This window comes from Rhinocladiella mackenziei (genome assembly GCF_000835555.1).
Source record: "Rhinocladiella mackenziei CBS 650.93 unplaced genomic scaffold supercont1.2, whole genome shotgun sequence".
NCBI classification, from domain to species: domain Eukaryota; kingdom Fungi; phylum Ascomycota; class Eurotiomycetes; order Chaetothyriales; family Herpotrichiellaceae; genus Rhinocladiella; species Rhinocladiella mackenziei.
In genome coordinates this window covers 1306285-1331775 of record NW_013550603.1, presented here as the reverse complement: position 1 = coordinate 1331775, position 25491 = coordinate 1306285, and the positions used below count along the sequence as shown (strand labels likewise).

General features: G+C 49.7%; 13 protein-coding genes across 13 annotated transcripts; 7 read left to right on the top strand and 6 right to left on the bottom strand.

Moving 5' to 3' along the window:
- Nucleotides 1–169: 169 nt before the first annotated feature.
- Z518_02286 (uncharacterized protein) lies at nucleotides 170–892 on the top strand (the record flags this gene model as incomplete). Its single annotated transcript, XM_013419315.1, has 1 exon — nucleotides 170–892. One exon carries the CDS (start codon nucleotides 170–172, stop codon nucleotides 890–892), a length of 723 nt encoding a protein of 240 aa, XP_013274769.1.
- A 166-nt stretch (nucleotides 893–1058) lies between these two features.
- On the bottom strand, nucleotides 1059–1449 carry Z518_02285 (uncharacterized protein; the record flags this gene model as incomplete). Its single annotated transcript, XM_013419314.1, has 4 exons — nucleotides 1059–1148; nucleotides 1196–1266; nucleotides 1324–1361; nucleotides 1409–1449. 4 exons carry the CDS (start codon nucleotides 1447–1449, stop codon nucleotides 1059–1061), a joined length of 240 nt encoding a protein of 79 aa, XP_013274768.1.
- Nucleotides 1450–4240: 2791 nt separating this feature from the next.
- On the bottom strand, nucleotides 4241–4921 carry Z518_02284 (uncharacterized protein; the record flags this gene model as incomplete). Its single annotated transcript, XM_013419313.1, has 1 exon — nucleotides 4241–4921. The coding sequence occupies one exon, from the start codon at nucleotides 4919–4921 to the stop codon at nucleotides 4241–4243; it is 681 nt and encodes a 226-aa protein (XP_013274767.1).
- A 777-nt stretch (nucleotides 4922–5698) lies between these two features.
- Nucleotides 5699–6242, top strand: Z518_02283 (uncharacterized protein; the record flags this gene model as incomplete). The annotated part of the gene is made up of 2 exons (XM_013419312.1): nucleotides 5699–5709; nucleotides 5774–6242. 2 exons carry the CDS (start codon nucleotides 5699–5701, stop codon nucleotides 6240–6242), a joined length of 480 nt encoding a protein of 159 aa, XP_013274766.1.
- A 308-nt stretch (nucleotides 6243–6550) lies between these two features.
- Z518_02282 (uncharacterized protein) lies at nucleotides 6551–6754 on the top strand (the record flags this gene model as incomplete). The annotated part of the gene is made up of 1 exon (XM_013419311.1): nucleotides 6551–6754. One exon carries the CDS (start codon nucleotides 6551–6553, stop codon nucleotides 6752–6754), a length of 204 nt encoding a protein of 67 aa, XP_013274765.1.
- A 2044-nt stretch (nucleotides 6755–8798) lies between these two features.
- Z518_02281 (uncharacterized protein) lies at nucleotides 8799–11313 on the top strand (the record flags this gene model as incomplete). The annotated part of the gene is made up of 2 exons (XM_013419310.1): nucleotides 8799–9352; nucleotides 9402–11313. The coding sequence occupies 2 exons, from the start codon at nucleotides 8799–8801 to the stop codon at nucleotides 11311–11313; spliced, it is 2466 nt and encodes an 821-aa protein (XP_013274764.1).
- A 2021-nt stretch (nucleotides 11314–13334) lies between these two features.
- On the bottom strand, nucleotides 13335–14145 carry Z518_02280 (uncharacterized protein; the record flags this gene model as incomplete). Its single annotated transcript, XM_013419309.1, has 3 exons — nucleotides 13335–13411; nucleotides 13474–13887; nucleotides 13971–14145. The coding sequence occupies 3 exons, from the start codon at nucleotides 14143–14145 to the stop codon at nucleotides 13335–13337; spliced, it is 666 nt and encodes a 221-aa protein (XP_013274763.1).
- Nucleotides 14146–14625: 480 nt separating this feature from the next.
- Nucleotides 14626–15119, top strand: Z518_02279 (uncharacterized protein; the record flags this gene model as incomplete). Its single annotated transcript, XM_013419308.1, has 2 exons — nucleotides 14626–14726; nucleotides 14777–15119. 2 exons carry the CDS (start codon nucleotides 14626–14628, stop codon nucleotides 15117–15119), a joined length of 444 nt encoding a protein of 147 aa, XP_013274762.1.
- A 2042-nt stretch (nucleotides 15120–17161) lies between these two features.
- On the top strand, nucleotides 17162–17458 carry Z518_02278 (uncharacterized protein; the record flags this gene model as incomplete). The annotated part of the gene is made up of 1 exon (XM_013419307.1): nucleotides 17162–17458. One exon carries the CDS (start codon nucleotides 17162–17164, stop codon nucleotides 17456–17458), a length of 297 nt encoding a protein of 98 aa, XP_013274761.1.
- A 775-nt stretch (nucleotides 17459–18233) lies between these two features.
- On the bottom strand, nucleotides 18234–19013 carry Z518_02277 (uncharacterized protein; the record flags this gene model as incomplete). The annotated part of the gene is made up of 1 exon (XM_013419306.1): nucleotides 18234–19013. The coding sequence occupies one exon, from the start codon at nucleotides 19011–19013 to the stop codon at nucleotides 18234–18236; it is 780 nt and encodes a 259-aa protein (XP_013274760.1).
- Nucleotides 19014–19916: 903 nt separating this feature from the next.
- Z518_02276 (uncharacterized protein) lies at nucleotides 19917–20664 on the bottom strand (the record flags this gene model as incomplete). The annotated part of the gene is made up of 2 exons (XM_013419305.1): nucleotides 19917–20393; nucleotides 20473–20664. The coding sequence occupies 2 exons, from the start codon at nucleotides 20662–20664 to the stop codon at nucleotides 19917–19919; spliced, it is 669 nt and encodes a 222-aa protein (XP_013274759.1).
- A 1153-nt stretch (nucleotides 20665–21817) lies between these two features.
- On the bottom strand, nucleotides 21818–22222 carry Z518_02275 (uncharacterized protein; the record flags this gene model as incomplete). The annotated part of the gene is made up of 1 exon (XM_013419304.1): nucleotides 21818–22222. The coding sequence occupies one exon, from the start codon at nucleotides 22220–22222 to the stop codon at nucleotides 21818–21820; it is 405 nt and encodes a 134-aa protein (XP_013274758.1).
- A 700-nt stretch (nucleotides 22223–22922) lies between these two features.
- Z518_02274 (uncharacterized protein) lies at nucleotides 22923–24134 on the top strand (the record flags this gene model as incomplete). Its single annotated transcript, XM_013419303.1, has 1 exon — nucleotides 22923–24134. One exon carries the CDS (start codon nucleotides 22923–22925, stop codon nucleotides 24132–24134), a length of 1212 nt encoding a protein of 403 aa, XP_013274757.1.
- Nucleotides 24135–25491: the final 1357 nt, after the last annotated feature.

Genomic DNA, 25491 nt, shown 5'->3' with positions numbered 1-25491 from the left:
GGCCGACAAACGCCACATGCTGAATCCGCTGGCTGCAAACATCAGAGCCCTTGTTCTGCACACTAATTACCCCCATGAGTCACTTGTTACTGGTACCAGCTACGTATTTCCTGCAAGGTGCAGAAAATCCGCAATTCCTATTTGCCCGACCGCCTGGTACCATTCCAACATGGCCCCTCGAGGGAAGCAAAAGCTTGTCCAGTCGATAGGCGACAGCCATAGACCAAAGAACCCTCCAACACCAGACTGGCCACCTCTGAATCCGCTAGTCCCAGCAGAGCACCTCTCTATCGAGACGCTGGTGGCGGGGCAAATTCTGGTGATTCGGAATCTATTCACCTCGAGCCTATGCAAGAACTATGTATCTTTTCTGTCCTCCTTACCCTTAACCACGACACCAGGGAAGCCGAAACGCGGAGAGGCCATCCGAGTCAATGATCGTTTCCAGGTCCAAGACGCCCTTTTTGCCCAAATGCTCTGGGAGCGAAGCGGGCTTCAGCACCTGGTTGAGTCGTTTGAAGGCAGAGGGATCTTTGAGGGCCAAGTACTGGGATTAAACCCAAATATCAGAGTGTACCGGTATCGACCGGGCCAATTCTTCGACAAGCACTATGATGAAAGTAATAAATTACAATTTGGCGAGGACAAGTTGCCTGCCAAAACAACCTGGACGCTTCTGATCTATCTTACAAACTGCGAAGGTGGCGAGACTGCTTTCTACCCTGAGGCTTTCAAGAAGGGTCAGATGACACCGGAACCCATCGTGGTTGGACTGGAGACTGGAATGGCGCTGCTGCACAAGCACGGCGATGATTGTTTGCTCCACGAAGGCAAGGAGGTTAAGAGTGGCGAGAAGTGGGTTTTGAGGAGCGATCTTGTTGTACAAAGGTAATGCAGACTCGGGTCTGCCCTATTGAGTCTTGGTCAAAGATTTTCGATGCTCATGGCTGGGTATGAATCATCTTCGCCTTTGTGGTGAAGGAATTCCCCCCTTCCTCGAACTTGCATGGAGGTTGCTGAAGTAGGATCCATCGAACCGGGGGTTTTTTTTTTTTTTTTCATCGTCGCAGATACTCTGCATCAGTCTCGACGGTGCCCTCTCGGACGTCTGACAGCATCTTGTCAATGCCTTTCTCCTTGAGGGCCTTCTGCACCAGGGTTAGCCGATTCGTGCTGGCCGTTTTCAGGCCCATACCGTTAAGCAAGTCTTATATTGTTTAAACAACGGTTCGCATTCGTCAGTGGACGAATTGCCCCGAATGTATTCTGCGGAATCGTTTGAGTTTGTGCCAGGCAGATGAGCACGGAGTCAAGCAATCTTACTCTCAGAATACCATTTGAGAAAGCATGTATCATATTTCCTGCAAGCGGTTAGCTATCTGAGCGAAGAAGAGAGAACCACACATACTCTTTGACTTCATTACATTCAGAAGCAAGCGAAGCCGACATATCTAGTATTTGTGGATGATGATGAGTGAGGGAGAAAGTTTAAATTTGAACTTGAATCTGAAGGGCTTGCTAAAACTCCAATTTCACGCCCAGACCGGGAGAAACAATTTCTCCGAGCCGAGCCGGCTGCCCCTCTACTCCCCCCGTATCTCAATACTCGAGATATCTACTCGGTACCACACACAACATGTTGTTTTAGCCTATATCACCATGCTTTCACTGCGTCGTGATGGCTGCCAGCACGACTTTGCAGACCATGACACTGCACTGCGAGATCGGCCTGGCCTCATAGCGTCGTACCTCACTGCTTATACCACCGGTAACACATCGGGTTTCGAGTTCAGCCTTGTAGCCTCACACATGTTCAACCTATTCGTTCTCACATGCAGGACTAAACAGTCCATCACTTGCGCTCGTTCAAATGGTTCTTGATCCTGTCAGCGCCCAGGGGGGGTAGCTGCAAGCGTGTTTCAGTTTGTCGACTTTTGTACGAAATGAGTCTCAAAGGCTACCGAGCTATACGAGGGCTCTTGCAATGCCCTTATCGAACAGCAAGAACTCAGCGCGATCTCTGATCGTCTAGCGCAGCTAAGCGATGGCCTTCAAACCCCCCTAAACCTTGTCTCCTCGCGGAAGACGGCGTCAACCGGACGAAACAGCTCTCGAGCAAGTATCTCTCGAATGTGGGTAAATTGCGCAGGAGGTTCGGACTGTTTTGATTCGTCTTCTGGTGTCGCCTGAGTAGAAGGTATGGAAAAGCTGCGGTCAAACCTCCAAGGCGATATGAAACAAGAACGGTCTGGAAACGATACAGCGAAGGTTGAAACAGCAGCGGGAACTATGGGTTTTACATCTACTTGTAGTCATGAGGTGAGATCGGATTTTTCCTAGTCCAGGAATGACATGATCTTACCAACGCCAGTAATCATCAGGCACGCTACAGTATCAAGACGTACTCCTGAAGGAGTATCCAGTCAATGAAGCTCGTATTTGGTGAAGCTGTTCGAGTATCGAATGATGAACGACAGAACCAGTTTTCCGTCTTTGTCAAACGCTCTGAGCATTCACAGAAAACATCGCACCCCATAGTTTCCATTGGGTGAGGATTGGCAGAACTGACAGGTAGGACATCAAGATGACGTATTGACCGTGTTATAGATTTTTCCCGAGTCCTTGAGGCCGGTAGAGTGGAACGAATCGACCAATACATTATCAGCAAGCTGTATATCCCGCGAAATCGTGACAGGCGATACAGTGTTCACCGGCGGATGCAAAGTCTTGGTTGGATGTTCAATGTTTCTCAGTAAAGGCCAGCTCCCTTTCACCAATTTGGTGGAGTGGATTGAAAGCCACAGTGCAAAGAGAGGCGTCTACCAGGTGGCCGGTAAACCAAGCTTGGGGAGATCTACACTTATGCGTTTCCTCCTCCAGGAGCTTCGAACGAAAAGATCGCTCAAAGTTTGGTCATGTTCGAATCCTTCCCTTGTTGCGAACGGTTTCTTCTGACTCGCAGGTACGGAGCTGCAGAAGTCCTTTCAAGGTTGATCAAATCGCTTCTTTACGACCTCGTGGAACAAGAGCCATCCATCTTACCCAGACTCTCACCGTGGATGTGGAAGTCGTTGCTGATCGACTTTCCGGACGTGATTTCACGGAACGATGCAGAACTGATTCAGGCATTTAACCAATTCATTGCCGCCACGTGCAGAATCACACGATCAAACTGGCCAAGTCAGGGGATACGCAAGAATGATATCGGGGCATTGGAGACGGAATTGACTGGCCTATTGATATCGACTTGATCACTTTGAGAGCCATCCAGGGATGGAGGGCGCGAGTAGGAAGACAACACCTTGCTCTCCTAGCTGTTTGGCAGCCATAACACACACACAATATTGCTTTCTTCATAGATGGATTGGATGAATTCAAAGGCACATTCCCGGAGCAAAGCGGCCTGATTGACTCCTTGAAATTCATTTCGCCCCACAAAAACACCAGCGTCCGCATTTCCAGCCGGCCATAGCCAGCTTTTCAGAACGCTGTTGCGTGCGGCCGATACTAGAGCTTGGAGATCTCACCAAAGCAGATATCGAACATTTTGTCCCATGAAGAGAACACTGAATTTCGAGATCTTCAACCTGTTCAACCACAGTGGCGTATTAGGTAGTATAGCCACTCCTGCAAAAACTGGTTGAGACCGACAGTGTGGGGGGAATCTTCGGTTGGCTGCACGATATATCTGATATCTAGACGAAGTTTTCCGAAAGATTATCATGAATATTGGGCACCCCTACCATCAAGAGGCAGTTCTTCTTTTCAGAATTGCCCTGGCTGTTCCGTCACCAAGAAACGCTTCCGTCCAAGCAGCTGACGATAATTTCTCTGATGATGCATTCTGTTATTCAGTGATTTCGCGTCAGCCGAATCGATGCGACCGGAGATCTGAGGAAAACTTGAGTCCTGAAGATTTTAAATGCGGCTAGTCTGGTATGCTCGTGCAGTCCGCTGTCTGCCTTTTCGATCTAACGGGGACTTCTCCGGTTCGAGCTCACCACCGCTGAGAAATTTAGTGGTCTGTATGGCAACTTCACAGAAGGAAAAAGAGGTAAAGAATGAAAGCTGTCTTTGATTCTTTGGGAATTTTCTCAATGTACAACGATGGAAACGCAAGTCAGACCAGTGTCTATCCAGCTTCCTCTAATGGTTCCTGCAATCTATTCCATCCCATTCCATCAATCAAACTGCTCAGGAAATAATCGTGATCGTAGGTTTCCCCCCTTTACTGCGCCCCTTATTCATTCAACGTGTCAAGCAGATTCTGAAACGACTTGCCCATCTGCTCTTTCTCCTTTGCCCATAGCCCAACATCGCCACTATCGTCCTCAGCCTCTTCTTCACGCGTGATATTCAACCTTAAATCTTGGCCTGTAGCGGCTTTAATCAAGAACCCGCGATCTGGGAACGTCAACTCGACATTCTCCCTGACGACCTTCATCCCCACGGCCTGCAGGACCTGCTTGAGTTGCGTTGCCGCCTTGCCGCCCCCGTGTCCACCGTAGCTGACTACCATCGCCGGCTTGCCCTTCCACTCGTTGAATAAGTAATCGATTGCATTCTTGACACTTGCCGGGTATCCCCAATTATATTGCGGTGTGACAAAAACGAACGCGTTGAAGCTCGAAATGAGATCTGACCACGCCCGCGTGTGCGCGTGCTGGTAGTCCGTAGATGAGTGGATTTGAGATGGGATACCTGGTTCGTCGAATAGTGGTAGGCGTTGCTCGGCGAGGTCGATCATGGTGAGCGAGTATGAGGTTTGTGACGATGGTTGTGCTTGTTGGTATTTCCTCAGGGTGTCCATGACAAGGTTGCTGATTTGGAGGCCTGCGCGTGGCGTCCGCTGGCTGCAGACTATCACTCCGAATCGGAGGGGGAGGCCACCTGGCGTAAGTATTTTCCCTCCTTCAGACATGATTGTCAAATATGTCGCCGTTGAAAGTGTTTGTCGACATTATTTTGTGCCAACTAAGTAGATAATCTAATAGGCTGAGGTACCGAGACTGAAAATTTTCAAGACCGTGGTTTCAGCAACTCAATTTGGCGACGTCACTGACTATTGAGTCTTGTGTTGGTGACAATGCCAAATAGTGATAGGAAACAGATGAATTATGCAAGGGATGTTAATGTTCAACTGCGCATGTTATATGCTCGAGGTTCGACTATAACAGTCACAATTGCGTCTATTTCTTGTATTCCATAAACCATCAATTCCGCATCATAAATGCGTAGCGGTCTCGGGCGTAACCGTGGTTTTGGCAAGACCGAGTTTCTTCTTGCAGGAGACGATGGGAATGGTTGTGCCGCATCAGATACGTTGAGCATTATTGTTTCTTCACCTGAGGCAGAATGACGCGAATGGCTCTTTGCGGGTACTCTTTATGAATACCGTGATTGGGCAATTGCTGCATGGCTCTCAATGGATGGTGGTTGATGTTGCGCTCTACCCAATCCGCAGTCGGCGCGGGAGGATCCATTGAGTGGACACCGTCTGGCTGTCGTCTCCAACACTCAAAAGTGCACCGACAGATCAGGGGGCTATCTCTTCGGTTCGGAGATCCAAGTCTTACACCATGCTCGGTGTATTGATAAGCCTTATTCTAGGCGGCGATCCTGAGGTTGAAATGGTGTTAGGGCCACGACTATGCCGTAATTGGAACGTCAACTCTCTGTCTATGTTGCGCTCCATCTAATGATCAACTGGTAAGGCTTACCGCGTGCCGAAATTGTTCGTTCCACAAATCCTAATTACCTTGCCTCTAGCCAGGGGAGGAAATCTGGCAAGGCTCCTTCAGGTCCACGACATTACATGCACGGTATTCGAACTTGAACAGACTCCCAATGACCGAGACCAAGGAGGCACAGTCGACTTGTATCGCCGAGGACAGCTTGCTCTCCAAGAAGCGGGTCTCATCGATGAATACAAACGACTCACGCGACCAGGAGAAGTCATGAAACTCAGATATGATGGCACTGTGATATTCGATGAGAACCAGGAGAATAACCGCAGGCCTGAAGAATATGCGGACCGTCCTGAGATCGACCGAACAAAGCTGCGACACCTGCTCCTTGATTCTTTTAAGCTTGGAACGGTGGTCTGGGGAAAGAAGCTGAAGTCTGTGGATAAGTCACCTTTGAGCTTTGGGCAATGGACATCGACCAACGTCATCAATGGCTCTCCGAATTTGTGGAAGCAGGCAATTGCTTCATGTTCGATGAAGGACGTGCCATATTGAGTCAGAAGAATGGGAATAATTGCGTTCGAGTCGACGCTGGCGTACGACAGCCAGATGACTGGCTTCAGACATGTGGAATTGATTGGTGCTCGCCAGACCAAGCAAGGGAGAGCTGAATTGACCAATATTTCGCCAACTGTGGATCGGACTTGAAACGAGCCATCCGTGACGCCAACGATCAACCCGTTCCTCGACTCATGTGGATGTTGCCCATCGGTATGAGGTGAGAGTCGTGTCCCGGAGTAACCCTGGTAGGAGAAGCTGCTCACTTGACGATTCCTTTTGCCGGTGTCGGCGTCAATCTTGCCATGGTTGATTCCCTGGACCTAGCAAAAGCTATCGCGGGATGTGGCGGTGATGCTAGACAACTGCCGGCAACAATCAAACGGTATGAAAAGGATATGCTGACCCGAGGCGAGCAATTCGCTCAGAAGAGTTGGAAGAAGCTAGAAGGCCATTTCATTGCCCACGCCGGGGAGGAAATGGCTCAACGAGTGCTCGGGAAAAAGTAGGGTGTCTGGTCGAACCCCTACCTTCAACTCGAAGAGTCGGTGATCTAGAAAACTCTAGACTTCTGCTTCCTCTGTCCCATGATTTGTGAGGTCGATCGATTCATTGAATACAGCTCAAGGCGTCGTTTCCTCCCTCAGATCTTGTTCATTAAATGAACCAAATCCTTGGCCGTCATTGCATCGTATCTGTTGTAGGCCGAATTCCAGAGGCTTAGCCGCCACTTCCGAGATTCCTTGGACAAACTTTAGCGATCGAGAGATGATTTCTTGCCGTCTCGCAATGATAGCAGGAGAGTAAATAAATTCAGCTGCGTTCTGCTCATATGGTGAATTTGAGAGCAAAGTAGTCAGCAACATGTCCAGTCGAATCATTACACAATTGGAAATACAGTCGACGACTGCCAGCAATAGTTCTGGGTATTCAGCAACTTCCAGAGTGACACCCTTGGTGCATTTATTATCTGGAGCTTGGGAGGTAGCAAAGGACAAACCGGGTGCTGAAAGTTGAGGTACTACCTTTGCAGAATACCAGTTTTCAATGGTGTTTCTCAAGGACAACGTCCGATTGAATAGGGTTTCGTGTCGCTTCACGAAGTGGACAGAATTGGCGGAACAGTCTTCGGTGATGCATGAGATGCTCGATATCTCTGTAACCAGGATCGGGATGTCCACGAGGAAGTTACAGAGATCTCCCCGTAGAGACAAGCTCTGAGGTCCTCCAGTAACAGAATGCTGTGACGAGGTCTTCAGCAGCTCACGCCATATCGGATCCGTGAGGAAGCAATTTTGCCCAGCATTCATATCTTGCACAATCTGCGTCCCGAGGTATGCAAGCAATTATACTGTCTGTCACATTCAAACTGTCATCGAAAAGGGGCTAGCGGATGCAACTCACAAACCAAGCTCGTTGTGATTCGAGCATGGATCGTTCAAATGGCTGTAGAAATCGAGTAGGATCACATCTCTGAATAAGAAGCTTGGTGCCCATACAGAGGTAATTCCATCGTCCTGTGTCGTCGTTGAGAATAAGCTATACATAAGTTTAGCTATGTGGAAGGAAGAGGGGTTTGGGGTTTTACCTCGCATATTTGCATTATTATGGATGCACATATCGTCTCAGAATCAGTGCGAGCCGGCGATAGCTCTACGTATTTGCGAAGGGAACTTAGGCTTCGTGCATAGAGCTGAAGCGAACCCTTTGAAGCTTTTGTGTTTTGCCTGAGTGAATCAAAGTATATGCTGCACAGGCAAGATATTGAGTCGTCCAGGGGATTGTTGTATCCAAGGCGACCAGGTATCATGGGAAAGAAACTTCCGAGAGATCTCACCGGGAAGCAACTCCGGCTTTGAGGGTTGTCCAGTAAAAATGACAGCGCAGAGCAAGTCTGATCAACAGTTGAGGTCAAAGGTCTTCCAATACCCAAACTAAACTGGTGGCCATGCCCTGCGTATCTCTGCCTCAGACGAATGACATGATGATATCTTCCCAATACTTCCGAGTCGTCAATCGGTGCTGGGTCGGTATCTTCAAAAATGTACTTTCTTTTTCGATAAAATGTGACCAGCTGGGAATTCTCATCCACGAATTTCCATCGTTTGGAGTATCCTGGGCACTTCCAACCGGCCTTGATGCAAGCGAGGCATTCAGGCAGCTCTTCGCCGCACTTAAGGAATGGGATTTTAGTGAAGCTTCCAAACACGCTTCGAACCCAGACAATGTCTCACCTTTTTCTTGCGTTTTCGGCAGGTCTCGCATCCGGTGCTTTTGAATGTCCCTACCATGTGTCGTCTTTGCATTCAGCAGGACGATCTAATCGATTCTGCCCACGGGAAAAGTGTCGCTGCGAGTTGGAAGATCCGCCGTAGTTATATGCCAAGACTGCGCAAAGTGTGCCTCACTTCGCCGAAGCACGGGTACTCGTCCTCCAGTGGAGATTTGGAGATGAGAGACTATCATTCATACCACGCGTCAACATCCCTGTTACCCTTCTATCCTGCAGATGGCAGTGAGCTTGTCGATGTGTCAAATGAAGACCGGTTCAGCATGGACTTGACCGCCGATTTCAAGTCTTTCCAAGAGCTGGTGCAATCCTCCCTGATCAACGTAACGAGAACCGCAAATCAAATCTCTAACCAAGATTTGAGCTTTCATCGCTCCTCCAGCGAAAAACTGTCTCGTGCGCTCGACCGGCAGAATGCACACCTTTTGCGCTTGACCAACAAACTGCTGAAAGCCGCCACCAAGGATACGAACATCAAAGCTCCATCCCTCCAAAGTCAAGATGATATAGAGGATAGGTGGCCCCGCATAGTCGATGTGATTGACAATCTTCTTGAGAAAACCGATTCCAAGCTGGATGAAGTATCGGGGGCGTTTCAGCGTCAGAGTCTCAATGACCGAGGTGTGGTGCCGACTCCAAAGCCTGGAACGCCCGTCAGTGACTTTCCGCAGTCGTCTCCCAAAGTCATAAAGAAACCGCAACAACTTTTTGAAAGAAAGGTCAACAATTTCGAGACCAGCCATTTTAAGCCTCTTCTTCGGACAAAGCCTCACGCAGTCGTTCCCCTAGAAGAGAGCATCGGCGACGAAGATACTGGGTACGTTCAATCTCATTTCCACTCTGTATTCGCTGATTTATTGCGACAGATACAAGCACCCCTATCAACGTGAGATCGAAGAATATGCCTATCCCGCTTCCGTGTATCAAACACGTCCTCCCATTCCCTTTAATCCGGCAGATGGAAGTGAAGCGACTTTCGTCGACACTGAAGAGGGCGTCAAAGAAATGCTGGAAGAATTGAAAGGCGCCACCGAGATCGCAGTTGATCTTGAGCACAACGACCAACGCTCATATATTGGTATGGTGTGTCTCATGCAAATCAGCACTCGTGAAAAAGATTGGATTGTCGATACCTTGAAGCCTTGGCGCGAGAATCTACAGATTCTCAACGAGGTCTTTGCAGATCCAAAGATCCTGAAAGTGCTCCACGGCTCAAATATGGACATAATCTGGCTACAACGAGATCTCGGCTTATACGTCGTTGGCCTTTTCGACACATTCCACGCATCTTGTGCCCTGCAGATTCAGGGGAAAGGTCTGAAGCATCTCCTCCACCGTTTCGCCAATTTCGAGGCACAGAAGCAGTATCAAACAGCCGATTGGCGGGTAAGACCTTTACCGCCGGAACTAGTTGACTATGCTCGCTCAGATACACATTACCTGCTGCATATCTATGATCACGTCCGAAACATGCTCATTGAATCATCCACCCCCACCGAAAATCTTACGGACCATGTCCTGACACAATCGAAGAAAGAAGCTCTTCAAGTCTATGATCATCCATTCTATGATTCAGAATTCGGGCGTGGCTCGTATGGGTGGCTTGGACTGCTCATGCAGAGAACCGTGACCTTCAACAAAGAACAGTTTGGGGTCTTTCGAGCTGTGCACGCGTGGCGAGACCGCAAGGCAAGAGAAATGGACGAAGGGATTCAATATATTCTTCCTAATCGTCTCTTATTCTTAATCGCAACCAACATGCCGACCTCGGTCTTCAACTTCCACGTCTCAATCCGAGGAGTCCCCAAAACTCTTCTAGACAACCTAAAAAACCTACCTGAACTCATCGAGGTCATCAAAAAGGGCAAGCATGAGGGCCGTGATGGGAAGTCTTTCCAAGAGGTTATGCGGCACTATGAAGAAGTACATGGTGCTTATCCTTACCGGTCGCGGAGGGAAAGAAAAGAACAACCATCCACTACATATTCAGGCTTAGGTGCGACATTGCAGCAACTCACTGCCAATGGGGACATTGGTATAGCCTCTCCAAGCCTGAATTATGATGGCTACGTTGAAAATGACACTCCGATTGCGGCACGATGCTCCACGTCCCTTTTTTGGGGTGAAGTGGCGCCGCAATATCGGCAATCACCTCCGGAAGCCACGACTGCAGTTCACGCTTTGATATCGATCCTACCGCTCCCAGTTCTCGCCACCGGGAGCGAAGTGGACGAGGTCACAACACCAGCCAAGATGCAACCAGCGGCCGTGGTCATGACGGCGCAAGAACAACTCCGTTCCAAAGTCTCCGAAATCTTCACGTTGAAAAACGTCTCGCCCCCCAAGAAACGAAAGGCGGAGGATGTCGACGATTCTATCGTCGTGCCCTCAACGGCGCCGAAGTTGACACCGGTCAACGGTTCTCCCCCAACGTTCAAAGAGGCGACTATACTGTCCGCTGAAGCATCCGATCCCGAAGACGTACCGAAGAGCCATGCTCAGGAGAAACACAAATCGGACAAGAAAGCAAAGAGAGAAGCACGTAGGGAAGCCAAGCGACTCACGGCTGAGGCTGCCACGAAGACGACTCAGCCATTTGATTACGCGAGTGCAGAGTCACTGCTGAACCAACCGAGTCCGGCGGTGCAGGGTAATGCGAATGGGCAAGCAACGAAGAGAATGAACCCGTTTGCAAAGGCCTTGGATACTAGTACGGGGGCGAAACGTGCGAAGATGGGTAAGGAATTGGCTGGCAAGAGCGTGACGTTCACGTCTTGATTGCTGTCCTAATCGTCAGCAATGAACTCTACCTAGTGGTACAAGGCTACCATTCAACTGCGCGAGTGGCTACCATCCTCAAGCCAACTCCAAATCGCTAATAAGACATTCATTGCCCCTGTCATCCAATCTGCGCCTGAAAATGTATTCTTGAGAACACTCCTCTTCCCGTTCTTGGCTAACTTCCACTTGGTTTGAAAGGCAGAGGCGGAGACTCCTGGGCGTATCTTTTCCGACGTTAGTGTCAGGCTTGTGGGAACGCAGCCTGTGACGATTATGAATTCTAGGTGACCAAAGCACCATAAGCTGGTTGAATATATCCGAACCCATAAAACGATGTTGACGACCTCTATGAAACAAAGAGAGCGATATTCTTGTTGTGGGTTCCGATACAACTCCAAGTTGCGATGTATTTTGAGCGGTCAGCAGGGCTTCTAAAGCATCGTCGGACGTGCCCAATCGTGGGTGATATTCAATTGCATTGTCGAACAAACGCGATGGCAGATAGCTCGACTATAATTTTTCGAGGTGTCCGAAACTTAGCTGATCCCACTTTGAATCAGACCATTCCCGACCTCATGTCTTTGAAAGTTCGCAATTCGATGGGAAGAATTTGATGCATATGTTTCCGTTCAAGTTCGTGAGGCAGTCCAAGACAATTTTGAATAGCATATCTCAACAGTGCACAGTTGCTCGGCCGAGCAGGCTGCGTGCGCACAGGATAGAGGACAGCTAAACCCAAGCATGATTTGAGGAAAACATGCCGTCTCAGGTCTAGCATCGATTGAGGACACAATCTTCGGGAACTCAAGACGATGAAATCTCCCTCGTGCGTAAGTCCAATGTTTTGGGAACAACCCTTCATCAACAAGCCTCTGGTCTCTGCGACCGTAGATACTGACAAGCAAAATATTCTTGAAATCTTTCCAGGAGATATTTTCGGCGTACGATGAAGGGCAAACGACAGTCGTTCTGGACAAATCGGGCGATGGGTCCGATATCTGTTTGCCCCAGATGAGGGGCGTTGTCGTTGGTGACGTGGAGTTCGATTTCTCTAAGGAGGACGGCAATGATGCTGCTCATACTGGCGAAATCTGGACTCGTTAGTCGCAAAGCGCAGAGAGTTACAAGAGCGCCTCTGATTTGGTCAGCCTCGCAAGTCAAAGATCAAAGGGGAATGCTGCCTCCCGGCGAAGCTCGTCATTCTCTGCGGTATTGTCATTTGATTAGTTGCTGTGCTAAGTTCTATAGCACCTCCGTATGAAAGCGCGAACGCTCTACCGTCCTGTTTTGTTGGGAGCTGTCATGTGGGAAATGAGTGCACACGGTGACGTGAAGTGCGACTGGCGATAAAAGGGCACGGCTATATGCCTGTGCTGCACGTTGAAGTGAAGTGAAGGAAGAAATGGAATGATATAAGTGAAGGAAACCTGGAACATATTGCAGCTGTGCGCTTACTTTGCTGTTGGTGTGCTTCTAGTGGACAAAGGCAACGAATACTCACTTTGGCGTAGACATGCTCCCAGTTCATGAAAGAAATACAGACGCGGCTCACGACCGTTATCCTCCAATAGCACAACGGAAACAAGTACTTCATTTGCTGCTGGTGGCCTCCTCTTTCACAAGGGAAACGGGAGTCATATTGTAACCCGATGAACTCTTAGTAGGCACGACGAGAAATACTCACCATGCCGTGATACTCTTCCCAAGCCACAAGGGAAAGGAGTACGCGCTTGCTGCTGGCAGCCTTCCCATTCACAGAGGATATGAAGACAGGATGGGATGGCCCAAAGAAATGCGATTGTCGTTCTTAACATAGTAATTTGGTCATGAAGCATGAGAGCCGAGCCCATTCAGCGCGTACCTCATCCATAAAACGCCTCCTCTACTGCCTGGGTACATCAGAATCTGAGATCTCATTTCAATTCTCACAGAACGCCCTGTGGCCAAGGCATTGATTGGGATCGCCGGAAACCAACGATGGAAAATCATCCTCAACTTGAGGCTTTGTCGCAATGCTCTCACACCGCCATCTCGGCCTGCAGCTTGCGTAATTCTTCTTCTTCGTCTTCTTCCACTGTTGAAGGCTTGTTGCTGACTATAGAAAGGATCAATATGACTGCTGAGATATAGGGTTCGCCGGGATAGAGTCTGACCTACCTGGACCAGTGGACACAGCGGGCAACCGGTTGACCTCGCCTGTGATAGGGGTCGGGCCGGTCTTCAACATTCTTTCGTCCATCGCTTCCTGCTCCAGGCCTTCCAATTCTTCTTCCAAATCCGCCTCGTCAATGGGCTCTCCAATAGGCGCGTTCGTGATTGCGCTGGCGATTTCTTCTCCAAGAGCGTGTTGTTCACGTAGTTCATCCATGGTCTGGTCAACTTTGTCGATCGTCAGATTGCCATGGATTTGTTTCATGGCCGCTCCAGCGTTCTTCATGGCGTTCAGGGTCTCCTGGTTAATGTTGGCGGCTTCGATGGAATAGATCTGCTGTTCGACTTGTGCAATCTGGGCTAAAGTCTGTTCGAGAGTGCGTTCGTGGAGTTTCTTGCGTCGCAGAGCGGCTTTGGCGGCTGTGTGTTGAGAAAAACCCTCGTATCAGTACTAGGTCAAACACAATTCCGCCGAGTAATACGGGATTGCTGTGCGGGCTTACCATTTTTATTCGTTGAAATATTCTTCCGGGCCAACGCATCTTGTTCTGCCATCTGACTTTCCAGATGCTTTTCTCGTTTTTGTAACATATCCAGTTGCTGGCGCAGCTTCAAAATGGCATTTTTGGGTGCATCTCTTCTGGCCTGGGCCGCTGCCCCGCCGAACCAACCCCACATATTGTTCGCTTTGAGAATGAAGATCTAAGCAACGAAGTGCACAGGAATGGAAGTAGTAGACTGCGTGTCGATGCGCGGAAAGACAAGTCTCAGCGTAAAGATGGCTGCGGAGTGGTAATGGTCTCTCCAAAGTCTTCAATTCTTATCGCGTGTTCAGCCGGTGGCGGACCGGCTTTGTTTGATGTGGTAGGGGTCTAGGGTGAAAAAGAATGACGAAAAGGACCCAGGCAACAGGAATTTGAAGTTGAAGTTCTTTTAGGATAGAGAAATGGGAGGACTAGTCGGGAAGTACAAGAGAGGCGGAGTTTTGATGAGCAGCCTGAGACCGGCCATCTGGAAGAGTCCAAGGCATGAATGACATCGCTTGCAGGTTTGCCGAGAGCACGTGCGCCAAGCAATTCACCCCCAGACGCACAGCCGCGACATATTTCTGAGATGCCAGGCATCAAATTGCCCACCACCACCTTCATAAACACAGCTATGAGCGAAGGTGCTACCAACGCGCCTGTTCCAAGCAAACTCGTCTTCCTCTACGAACTTGCTTCCTTGCCACCGGCAACGAAGGTGAGATTCGTAGGCTGGTAGGGTTCTCATTGATCACAGCTGCCATGCTATTGACTTAGACTTCCAGTGTGCTGCAGTATGACGTTCTCAACGGTCAACTACTTCTTGAGCATGCATATCCAAAGAACGCTCACCCAGTCCCTCGCGTCTCAGTCGATGTCAGTCTTGTTCTTGAAAGCACAGCATCCTCGGCACTGCGGCATGGCTGTTGGATCAACGTGATTGGATATACTCAAAATTCAGGCGTACACGCCCGAAAGAGGAAGGATAGTTTACATCGGAGAGACGAAGTCGTCTCTCTGCAAGCGATCCTGATCTGGGATGCCGGCTCTCTGAGAATAAGAGATTATGAAAACACATTGGAGGAGCAAAGACTGGTTCAGCAGCAGCTTCAGGCCCATCCCAAATGATGCTAAACCTCGAAGTTGGGCCGGTAAACCAGGTGCTGATATCTCCGGGACAAGTTCTATTCGGAGCTGGCGAGCTTTTCTTTCCCAGATGTCTTGGATGCTAAAACCATGGCCTGGTCCGGTCAATTCTAGCATCATTTGCAAGCATACCATAACCTATGCTTCATGATTTACCACATGGTTACCTTGTCGAATCGCAACATTCACAACTCGGCCCGCCAGGATCTCAGATAAGGACGATGACAATCCCGGCAAAATCCTGCAGTATCTACAGTTTTGAATAACCTCTCAGCCCTATCACGGAACGCTACCTTCTCTGAAAGGATCAGCTTGACTATTCGTTTTCTGGTACGAGCTATTCGTTTCCATTCGGCTGGGACCTTTCGGTCCAGATATTTCTATCCGACTCTCCTTCTGGCCAGGTGTTGCGCGCCACTGCTGAAGGAATTTCAATTCTCGATCTGCATCGGTCCGGTTTCTTCGTTGGAAGGACATACTGGGTACGTTGATCCCCTTCGCTGATCAACCCCTTAACACGATGCGAGTAAACTTCCAAGTAGCAGCGGTGGGTGACCTGGCTACTATGCCTTAGTGGTAATATTCCTAGAGGCGCCATATTCCTTTGATCAAATCCGATACGAGGTTGGACAAGCTTTCCACTTTTCTTCTCTCACCTATGCATGACGTTTTCCTTCTCTCTATTTCAATCCTCGCTCCTTGCCAAAAGTCTATCTACCATCCACACCAGTTTCGATTCTTTTCGTGCTGTGCTCAAGGCTCCTACCATGTGTGCCCGAGAAGACACTGAAGACAATCCTCAAGCTCCCGAAAGAAGAGATGCCAGGCCAAGTTCCCCCAACCTTGACAACCATGCTTCCCCGTCGGTCGAGCCATGACTTCTTCCAACTTTCGACTACTCATCAACTCCCAACCGTCCAGCAACACCAAGCCCAACTACCCAGGCACGCTCTCGTAGTGGCTCTCCCACAAACAATAAATCGACGGCCACAAAACTATCTCCAATCAGGAAACACTTCCCGTACACCAGTAGGGACGTTCGAAACAGCTCTACAGCGGAATTCCGAGATCTCCAGACAGATATGACGTGTAGCGGGCTTCACAAACAGTAACCGGAGAAAACGTGGCCGACCCATGGCGTCGAAGAGGGTGTTACGCTCAAGAAAGCCAAGATGACTACAGGTCTACCTCCCGAAGACCCGCGATCACGTCCTAGAAACTTAACGTCAAGATAAGACAGCTTTATTTACCCAGGAGATATAGCAAACTTGTTACTGCAATTGATACTAATACCCATAGTGTGCAATGACGATCAACACCCGGGCCATCAAACTCCTCCTGCGGACCCTGCCCAGTATATCCCGCTTGCCAGACTGTTAGAAGCATCATTTCGCGGCGTTCATTCAAGAATACGGAATCCTAGTGGTCTGGGAAGATGATCCAAACTACATCCTACGCCGGATGCAAAGTATCGAGAATCAACTCATCAGTATGATTTGAAAGAAATCGAATACGACAAAGCTGCCGCTTGCGCTGCGAGTGTCATGCCCAGCAGTACGGTAAATCTCGATAACAGTTCTGCAGAAGAGTCACAACAAGACGACCTCAAAAATGTGACACAACTAGCTCCTGTTCGACGAGTCGTCCTGATTTCAGCGCCTGCTCACGACGTTTACCCTGATCCTCCTTATTAACGCCACTGGCAGTGGCTAGCGTTAAATTGCCGTTTAAATTAAAGTTGACAAATCCTGGATCCGCCTTATTTTTGTCCTTGCTGTGCCCTGCAATGCTGGCTAGCTATTTTCTTCATATAATCCGTGGCCGGCTGAGTTGCCCAGATCATCGGTCCCATCAACCAACGAAACACCCAACACCAAATCCTTCTCTGGCCAGTCCCAGCTCGATTGTCCACGACCTCCACGCAGCTTGTGTGACGACTCAATGTCCCTTGTACAAGGGAAGGGCTGTGATCCGTGGTCCATCCCACCATCAAATCTATCATCGCTGCCATCTCCACGTACAAGATGCAAGAAGGCACCGCCAACATCTTTGTCAACGACGGCGACATGCGTATTACTTCTGCGGAGCGAGCTCAAGAAAGACGAGACTATTATGACAAACACAACATCGGCTGGACTGTTCGACCGAAACATAACCCCAAACCTTGCCGATGGAGCAAAGCCGCCCATTCGAGCAGGCAAGTGCAAGAAAGCCTCCAATATGAACCATGCGTTGAACGCGAGTGCCTGCGTCGAAGACACATGCACAAATCTGCCTCCCCGACATTTTGGGCCTGCAGAGGAAGAGCTTGCGGCTTGTGATCATGCGCTAGCCGAAGTCATTGCTGAAGATGAAGAGTCCCACCCAAGCTGACGGTAAGGTGGGGGTTCGGCGACTGTATCCTCTTCATTGACTCGGACACACGCGTGCCAGTGGACGGCTTCCTCGACCCGGTCAGGGAGATAGAGCAATCCCTCTTCTGAAGTGGCGATTCTCTTCGGCAACATCTCGCTTGCAGTCATGTGGTACTGGGTCGAGAACAAGACTCTTGTCTCAGCACTGTGGGAGAATTTCCGTTGGACTCCGTTGCTGACAATAATTTTGGGCCTAGATCTCACTGCACGTCTCCCAAGCAATCTTGGGCCATCTTTTCAGCGTGGACACGACCTGGGGCGCGACGAGTAAAGAGGCAGTAGACCTCAGCTTTTTCAAGAGAGTTCCCCCTATCATGCGAAAGTTTCGCTTGACTGTTGCCTTTCGCAGTGTCGTGAGTCTCGGGCTACCACTTGTCCTGAACCCAGGATTGGTGCAGTTCACATTTTTATATTCGACCTCATAGGTTCTCCTTTTGTTAGATTGGAGAAGAGAAAAGTATGATGTGCCGGCATTTGGTTGGCGGGCTTTTGCATAAAACTTACTGACTGTAATGGTAATAATTATTTGGAAGCAGACGAACATGGTCATCGTAATACACGGGTACACTGGGAGCATGAGGGGAATGCGTTTTTAATCCATCCTTACAATCTCCTTGGTATATTTCAATTCAGCGGAGAGAGTAGGTCTTTTGCGCGTTCATCGGAATCAATGGCTCTAGAATCAATCGAACGAAAAACTGATCAACCACTTCCCATGAGTGAGAGGATCGAACGTATAGCGAGACACGGAGTGTGCTAGCTCGCCGACCCGAGCGAGGAGTTGGGGATGCGTAGGACCGGTCTGATACGCCAGCCGATTTTGAATGCGGTCTATTCGTCCTCTAAGTGAAGGATCCGTATTTGGCTGGCTTGGATCTGGCGGGGTTATTGCTTTGCAGTCGGGAGCAAGGGGTTGTTGTGTCCAATTTTCCTTCCTCAGGACCGCTGTTTGCCCGGTGTACAACCACGCGGTATATTGAATGGCTTGCATTTCCTCTGATGCCATGAATCTGCTTAGACAGATGGTTATGGGACGGAGTGGAGGGCCATAGAATCCCGATCCAGTCTCATAGAGGATCTCGATGTGTCTGATCCATTTGATACCGGGGCCGAGGCCGTTGGACAAGTTGCGCAACAACTCTTCGAAGCATTTGGGGCAGTGGAAGCGGACTGTCAGTTTGGACAAGATAGGCTGGACTTCGTCTCTGGTTCGTCTGCTTACCAGGAGCAGGTTGAGACCGTTGTTGCGAACAATGTTTTCAATTGCAAAGACTTGTCCCACAAGCTTGGAGCCGGTGAAGCGCTTCCCTGGGCGGGGGTTGTAAAGATCCTGCTCGGATTGTCGGCAAAACTGAATTGTGAAAGTGCCCTGGGGGAGCAGGAAGCTATATATATGGAGTCTAGCTTCGAGCGGCAGCCTGAGGAAGTTCGAAGCCTGTTCATGAGGCGCAAGGGTTGTCATTGTGGATAGGACGAGGTTGAGGGAATCATAGCAGTGGACAAGAGGATCTGGTTAGGGAGCATTGAAGGAGCAGCAGGATGGAAGCAGATCTAACAAGGAGGAGGGGGAGGAGGGGAGAAGGATGGAGGGGAAGGGAAGATGAGGTTGAAGTCGGCGGTGAAGAGATAAAGGGCGATTTGGGGGCCAAGTCAAGGGCGCCGCTGCCCCGAATTCTCTGAATCCGCCACTTTGGGAAGCTCCTCATTGACTTAGTTCCCAAGCTTTCATCAGGCTGGTGGTTGGCCAGATCTCGTTGCGTTTACGCAAGCTTCATGAAAGAGGTGAAAGATGGTCGGACGAGGATTGAAGTCATTTTTCCATCAACTTGACATCTCTCAGGTTTAGCTTCAACTTCTTTCCCCCGGGCTCTTGGCGTCTAATGAGCTGTACTAAAAGCACTATAACTACAGGATAACCGGGGCCACAGCTGAAATATGGGATGCGTTCCTGTTGGCCTTCTGCAGAATCAACAAGGACCCTAGATGATCAAGATTCTAGCAGGTGATGATATGCGCTCCATAGTATGACCAATGCATATGATTGACAACGATACATCTGGACACCAGCGGACTGCCAACCTCAACCTTCTCCATAAAGAGGGTCAATCAACACATCATACAGGGAAGCGTCAAACACTCTTGCTTCTGCCATTGTGGACTATGCACACCAGACCTCTATACCAACCCAAAATCATTGTTGATACCGCGGCCTTATTTTGGAAACTTGAAAGGTGAGAAATGCTTGGCTCTGTTCCAACAGACAAATGACAGCCCATCCTCGCTAGGGTTAGCTGCATGAGATGGGGCACCCGTTCGCCCAATGTTCAGAGTTGAAGTTGTGCACCTCTTTCGCTCTTCTACAGATCTACAACAACAATATCATCACCCCCATAACACCGGCTACAAGCCCGTTCAGCATAACGCTCGACCTGGCTGCAGCGTTATTACCCTCGGCTGTGGCCTGGGCACTTGCGCTGGCCAAGAGCTCGTCTCCCGCGGTGATGGTGATAGGGAGGTAGGTAAGCAGCGTTGAGCCAAGGGTGGCAGTGAAGGTTGTCGAGCTGATATCGTCCACGCTGGCCGTGATGAGTGAAGTAATCTCTGCTGGATTGATGTAAGGATCTGTGAACACTTGGGCCGGTGCCTTGATCGCTTCCTCGCAAACGGCGCTCTCCGTGTTCCTTGCAATCGAACAGTCCACCGTCAGCTCCACGTTACCGGTCGAGTCCGAAGCGAGCCATGTTGTTGATCCGAATGTCAGTGTCGCCGCGTCTGCACCGCACACATCCGTGTCGATGCCATCCCCTAAGCACTCGATTGCAAGGACCGTAGTGGATGGGTTCTGTTCAGTCGACCACGAGTCAGATTTGAAAAGAAAAAGGAGGGCAGTGCACAAGATGAGAGAACATCAGTATACGCACGGCTTCTAGGACTTCTCCTGCCAGTTGGTAGTCTTGTAGCGTCGTGCCGAGAAGAGACTGGTCAGTAATATATAACACGTCGATCACGGGTCCGTCAATCTCTGTCGTGTCGTTCTGCGCTCGCACGGAGGTAGAGAGCAGGCCAAACAATGCTGCTGTTGCTCCGGCGCTTATCGAGTAAGAATACTTCATCCTGGTTCTGTTGTTCGGAGTTGTTTCGATCAAGTCCTCGCGTCGTAGCACTTTTGGTTTTTCGTTGAGGGATCGATGGACATTGTCGGATATGCCTTGCTCCTGATGAATATCCAGGGGGGATGAAAATGTGCAGGTGGTTTATGATATAGAGTAAACAGCAGATCGCACATATTGCACCCAGGGCTCCTTTGCACATCTCAGGCCCGCCATGGGGGCTTGAAACATGTCGAAGCCAAGCTTCTTGGTGCTTCACGCCTTGCGTAAGTTATGGTTATTCGATATGCCCAGATATGGCGCCGTCGCATCATCGGCGCCCAGGCTCTCCTATGGAGGACTGCGACATATAGGAAGATCCTCCGTAATTTACTTCCTAGGTCTGAATTTTCCGAGACTGGAGAATAACGGGTACAATAACACCACTCACAACGCTTGGTTGGGACCCAACGACCCAAATTAAATTCTTACCCCCTATTGTAAATCTTCTTGCGATTCTGATTTGGAATTGTCGAGTCGGTCAGACAGAAATCAAATGTTTCCTACGCGATATCTGGGCTGAACAAAATGCAAAGTTCGTGGAATGACGGGTGGAGGGCCAATATAAAGCCAGCGGCATCCATAGGACTCCACCAATCATAATGCTGCTAAGTTGGACTTGGTTGCTCTTCTACTATCTACCGGTGACCATGACGCAAACATATATTGTTCAACGCTCAGAGAGATAGAGGCACCCCGGGTCACCCTGTTTCCAAAACATGCCGTGATCGATAGCCACTTGTTTCCCACTCACCTTGCCCGGCGTGATGCGTGCAGAGACCTCAAAATGGGTTGGTGGTCAGAGTGGAGTATCATAGGAGGACGAAGGAAGGACTAGGACCGTTGGAAGGGATTGACTCTGCTTGATCACATGGTTCACACCTGACATTAATCGCCCGCGGCATTTCTTTTTTGGACCGTCTGTTGGTAGGGAGAAGTTCATAGGCATTTGAGTTGTCGGTAAATCCTGCAGAACAAAACATCCCAGAGACTCCGCCATAACTCCGGCTAGCTAATGGTTAAGACAAAATGCGACGACAGAAACCAAAGAATGACATCCAACATGGGACCCCTTCCGCTTGCTCTTAAAATATGATTGGTGGGCGTTGGCCTCTGCTTAAATTTCTTTGATGGCTTGGATCTCTTTCTTCTCCACCACTTCATCCCAATGCTTGGTGGCAAAGACACCTCCAAGAAAGACGGTGACGATCCACTTGAACCACACCGGGCTGAAACGCTTAACGTTGTGCTTCTTCAACTTGGTCAGAGCGAACCAAACGGTCTCGGCCCCATGGAGGCCGAAGAAGAAATAAAAGAGGGCATCTTGGACGGGCTTGGAGTATTTGACGGCTGTGGCACTCCTTGCTAGGACTCGATCGTGAAGGATTGAGCGTGGTTCGATGAGTTTTCGTCGAGCTGAAAGTGCCATCAACGCAGCACATACCAGCGTTGCGACTCGTTTGCCGCCTTTGGGAAGTTCATACTCGTCGATGGTGACAGCAGAGGCGTTGTGGGAAGCCATGGCGGTCGAATACTTGCTCTCTCGGTTCGGAGCTGCCGGGTGCGATTGTATGCTGAAAGATCAAGAGGAGACGTCAGGAAACTCTCCGGCAAGCCTGATGCGATGGTCTAACGGGTTTGTTATATGCTCGAATGCCGGGTAAGGTAAGACGTTGATTGGCATGGTTCCCCGCCTGGATGCGCGGGGGAATATTGTGGGACACGGAAAATGAGGTGTTGGATGATTGGACTTTCCCTTGACAACGGGAGGATATGGAATATCTGGCTGGCATAGCCAAGTGAGGAGTACACATACCGGGAACAGACGGGGACGTTGAATGGGTGGTATGATGGTGGAAAGGGCACTGTCAGGGCACAAATGCGGTTAGTGACAGCGAGGTACAGGGTAACTGGCAGGATGAGGGAGGGTGAGAAAAGGGGACAAGAGACTCACGACTGGACGAGATGGCGGGAGACCAGAGTACGGAATATGTACTCCGGAATGGGGAAAAGTTGGGGAGAACCGTAGATGACTAAGGTTGGAATTAAGGCTCCCCATTTAACTTGTTTTGGCATGGTACCCGTACGGCACACACCTTAATTCCTCTAACAATAATGTGGGCCGGCACTAAAAATAAAAAAAAAATTATCAAGAATCAGTCGCCGATGAAGGGTTCCTAAAAACTACTGGAAGCTCCCCCCACACCTCTCCTGTTGCAAAGATGCCTTCTTGTGACAGCGATTCCTCCGATGATGGCGACGACTATTCCACCACCAACGTCACTCTCGGTTATGCGACCACGGAATCAACCGGCGACGACATCAGTCACCTCGGTGGGCATCCCACCTGGTTAGACTCGAACCATCCTCCTCCTGCGACTTTCGCCAAATGCAAAGTGTGCAACGGCTACATGTCCCTCCTAGTTCAGCTCAATGCAGATCTCCGACAGTACTTCCCCCATGACGAACGAAGACTTCACGTCCTGTGCTGCAGAAAGAAAGCATGCTCCAAGAAAATTGGCAGCATCAGAGCTTTCCGAGAAACGAGAAAAGCGGAAGGACGAGAGAAGAAGGAAATCCCACCGAAGGAAAAGGAATCAAATAAGCCTCTGCAAGACTTGGGAAGTGCCCTTTTTGGAGGTACCAGACCACAGCTCTCGACAAGCAATGAAAACCCTTTCTCGATGTCCGGCACGAGCACACGGTCCTCCGTAAAACCTTTCTCCCCCCTGACCTCCCGCTCAACATTGGCAGCGAAACCTCCACAGCGACCCGTCGATGGACCTGAGCCTCCTACTGAGACCTTTGCAGACAAACTCAAGATAGTGTCTGACCAAAGCCCTGAACAATTGAAGAAAGAGCCCACAGAACCTTGGCCGGAGAATTCCGCGTTCCCCTCTCCGTATGCATCTTTTTACCTTGACGCCTATCCTGAAGATTTGTACCCAGCACCTCCTGAACCGCCGACAGCCGAATCGTCCCAGACACAATACGATATAGACGATAGTGGAAATAGCAGGGCGGACAAAGACAATTTTGAGTCTTCACTGGATAAGACATTTCAAAAGTTTTCAGACCGAATAGGCCAGAATCCGGAACAGGTCTTGCGGTACGAGTTCAAAGGTGAACCACTCCTGTACTCTGGGACAGACAGTGTGGCTTCGAGATTTGTTGTTCCACATGGCAAATCAGGTGCCGTGAGAGGCATCCCGAAGTGTGAGAGCTGCGCAGCACAAAGAGTTTTCGAGTTGCAGCTAGTGCCGGGATTGATCTACGAACTAGAAAAAGATGAAGTATTGGACTTGGAAGACGGCATGGAGTGGGGGACAGTCATCCTTGGGACATGTGTGAACAACTGTGGCGACCCAGGAAAGATATCATTCCGGGAGGAATGGGTGGGAGTTCAGTGGGAAGAAAGGGTGGTGAGAAAGTGAATGCGAGAGCATTGGAGGTATTCACCCGGGAGATCGATGCGCGATGGAACAACGGATATTGGCCATGGTCTACAAAACAAGGGGACTGAGAACTCCACCGTCCCATGTCTGAAACCGATGATTCCGAGTCGTCTGTCAATTTTATCTGAAGCATCCCCGTCTTGGTTCTGTCCACCTCTTATCAAATTCAGGCGCAGATTGGGGTCAGAATATGGTGAAACGTGCTTCAAGGGAATTTGTTGCGAGAGCTCCGAATCCGAGAGAGATTCACGATCAGGTGATAAAGTGCCTCATGGTGGAATCGTAATGATATGAAGGCATGGGAGCTGGGTGATGATCTTAATGGTAGCGAGCTAGTCTATAACATCGACTAGTCGCGCTTGGAGGGGACATGAAGGCAACATGCCCGTCACAGACGATTCGAAGGGCTGCCAGCTTGCTGGCTTTGGCATGTTTGTCTTAATGTTAGGGGCCGCCCCATGACGCTAGGGTTCGGCATTCAGGAGCTGGATATCAAGCAGAAAGGGCATAAAATTTCGCCGCGGGACAATTTGAGCGGTATGAGCGGGTGCTTACCAATCTTTTGGTTTGTGTGACGACTGAGCCAGGCCAGCTACAGAGTCTACCGCGGACGGCAAGGTCATTGATATCGGACGATCCCTGGCTCCTGAATCTCGTGTCTTGGTGTGCATACGAGAATCAGAGGATATGGACGATGGACCCGGTTGTCGATCATCTACCGCCTATTGAACATGGAGCCGTTGTCTCGGCTAGAATGCAAGCAAAGATACAGGACCAAGTTTCATTGATAATGAACATCGGGCTGGCTAAGTTTGGCTTTCTTGAATCACAAGTTTCCCTGATAGCGTCACGCGCTAAGACACGGCCAGTATATTGGACGCGTAAAGTGGGAAAGGAAAAATCTGTACTCTTCGTCCAACATTCTTCTGTTCGGGGGCCCGAAAGTCATCGTTCTTCTCGTTGATGAAACTACAAGCTCCAGTGAATATATTTAGGACTCGCATCGTTGAACAAGCACGGATTTTATCAAAAGGAGCAAGAACATCTCACACGAATCCTTCGCACGCGTCTAAGAGAATTCCCAGCCCCTCCTTTCCCTGGAATGTTTCGATCCATCCTCGCTTCCACCAGCGTGTTCAGCCGCGGCATGGCTCATGACAAGGCCAGGACCCAGTGACTTATCCACGTTATCAGTGGTTTTACGTACTTCGTAGCACCGTGTGCTGTTGATCTCTGCTTTCTTATGCCAACACCGACGGGCACGGGTTCGTGAGCCGAGAATAGGTCACGCACTTAAACGATGTCAACGCAAATTAAGGGGAGTACAGTTGCGTGA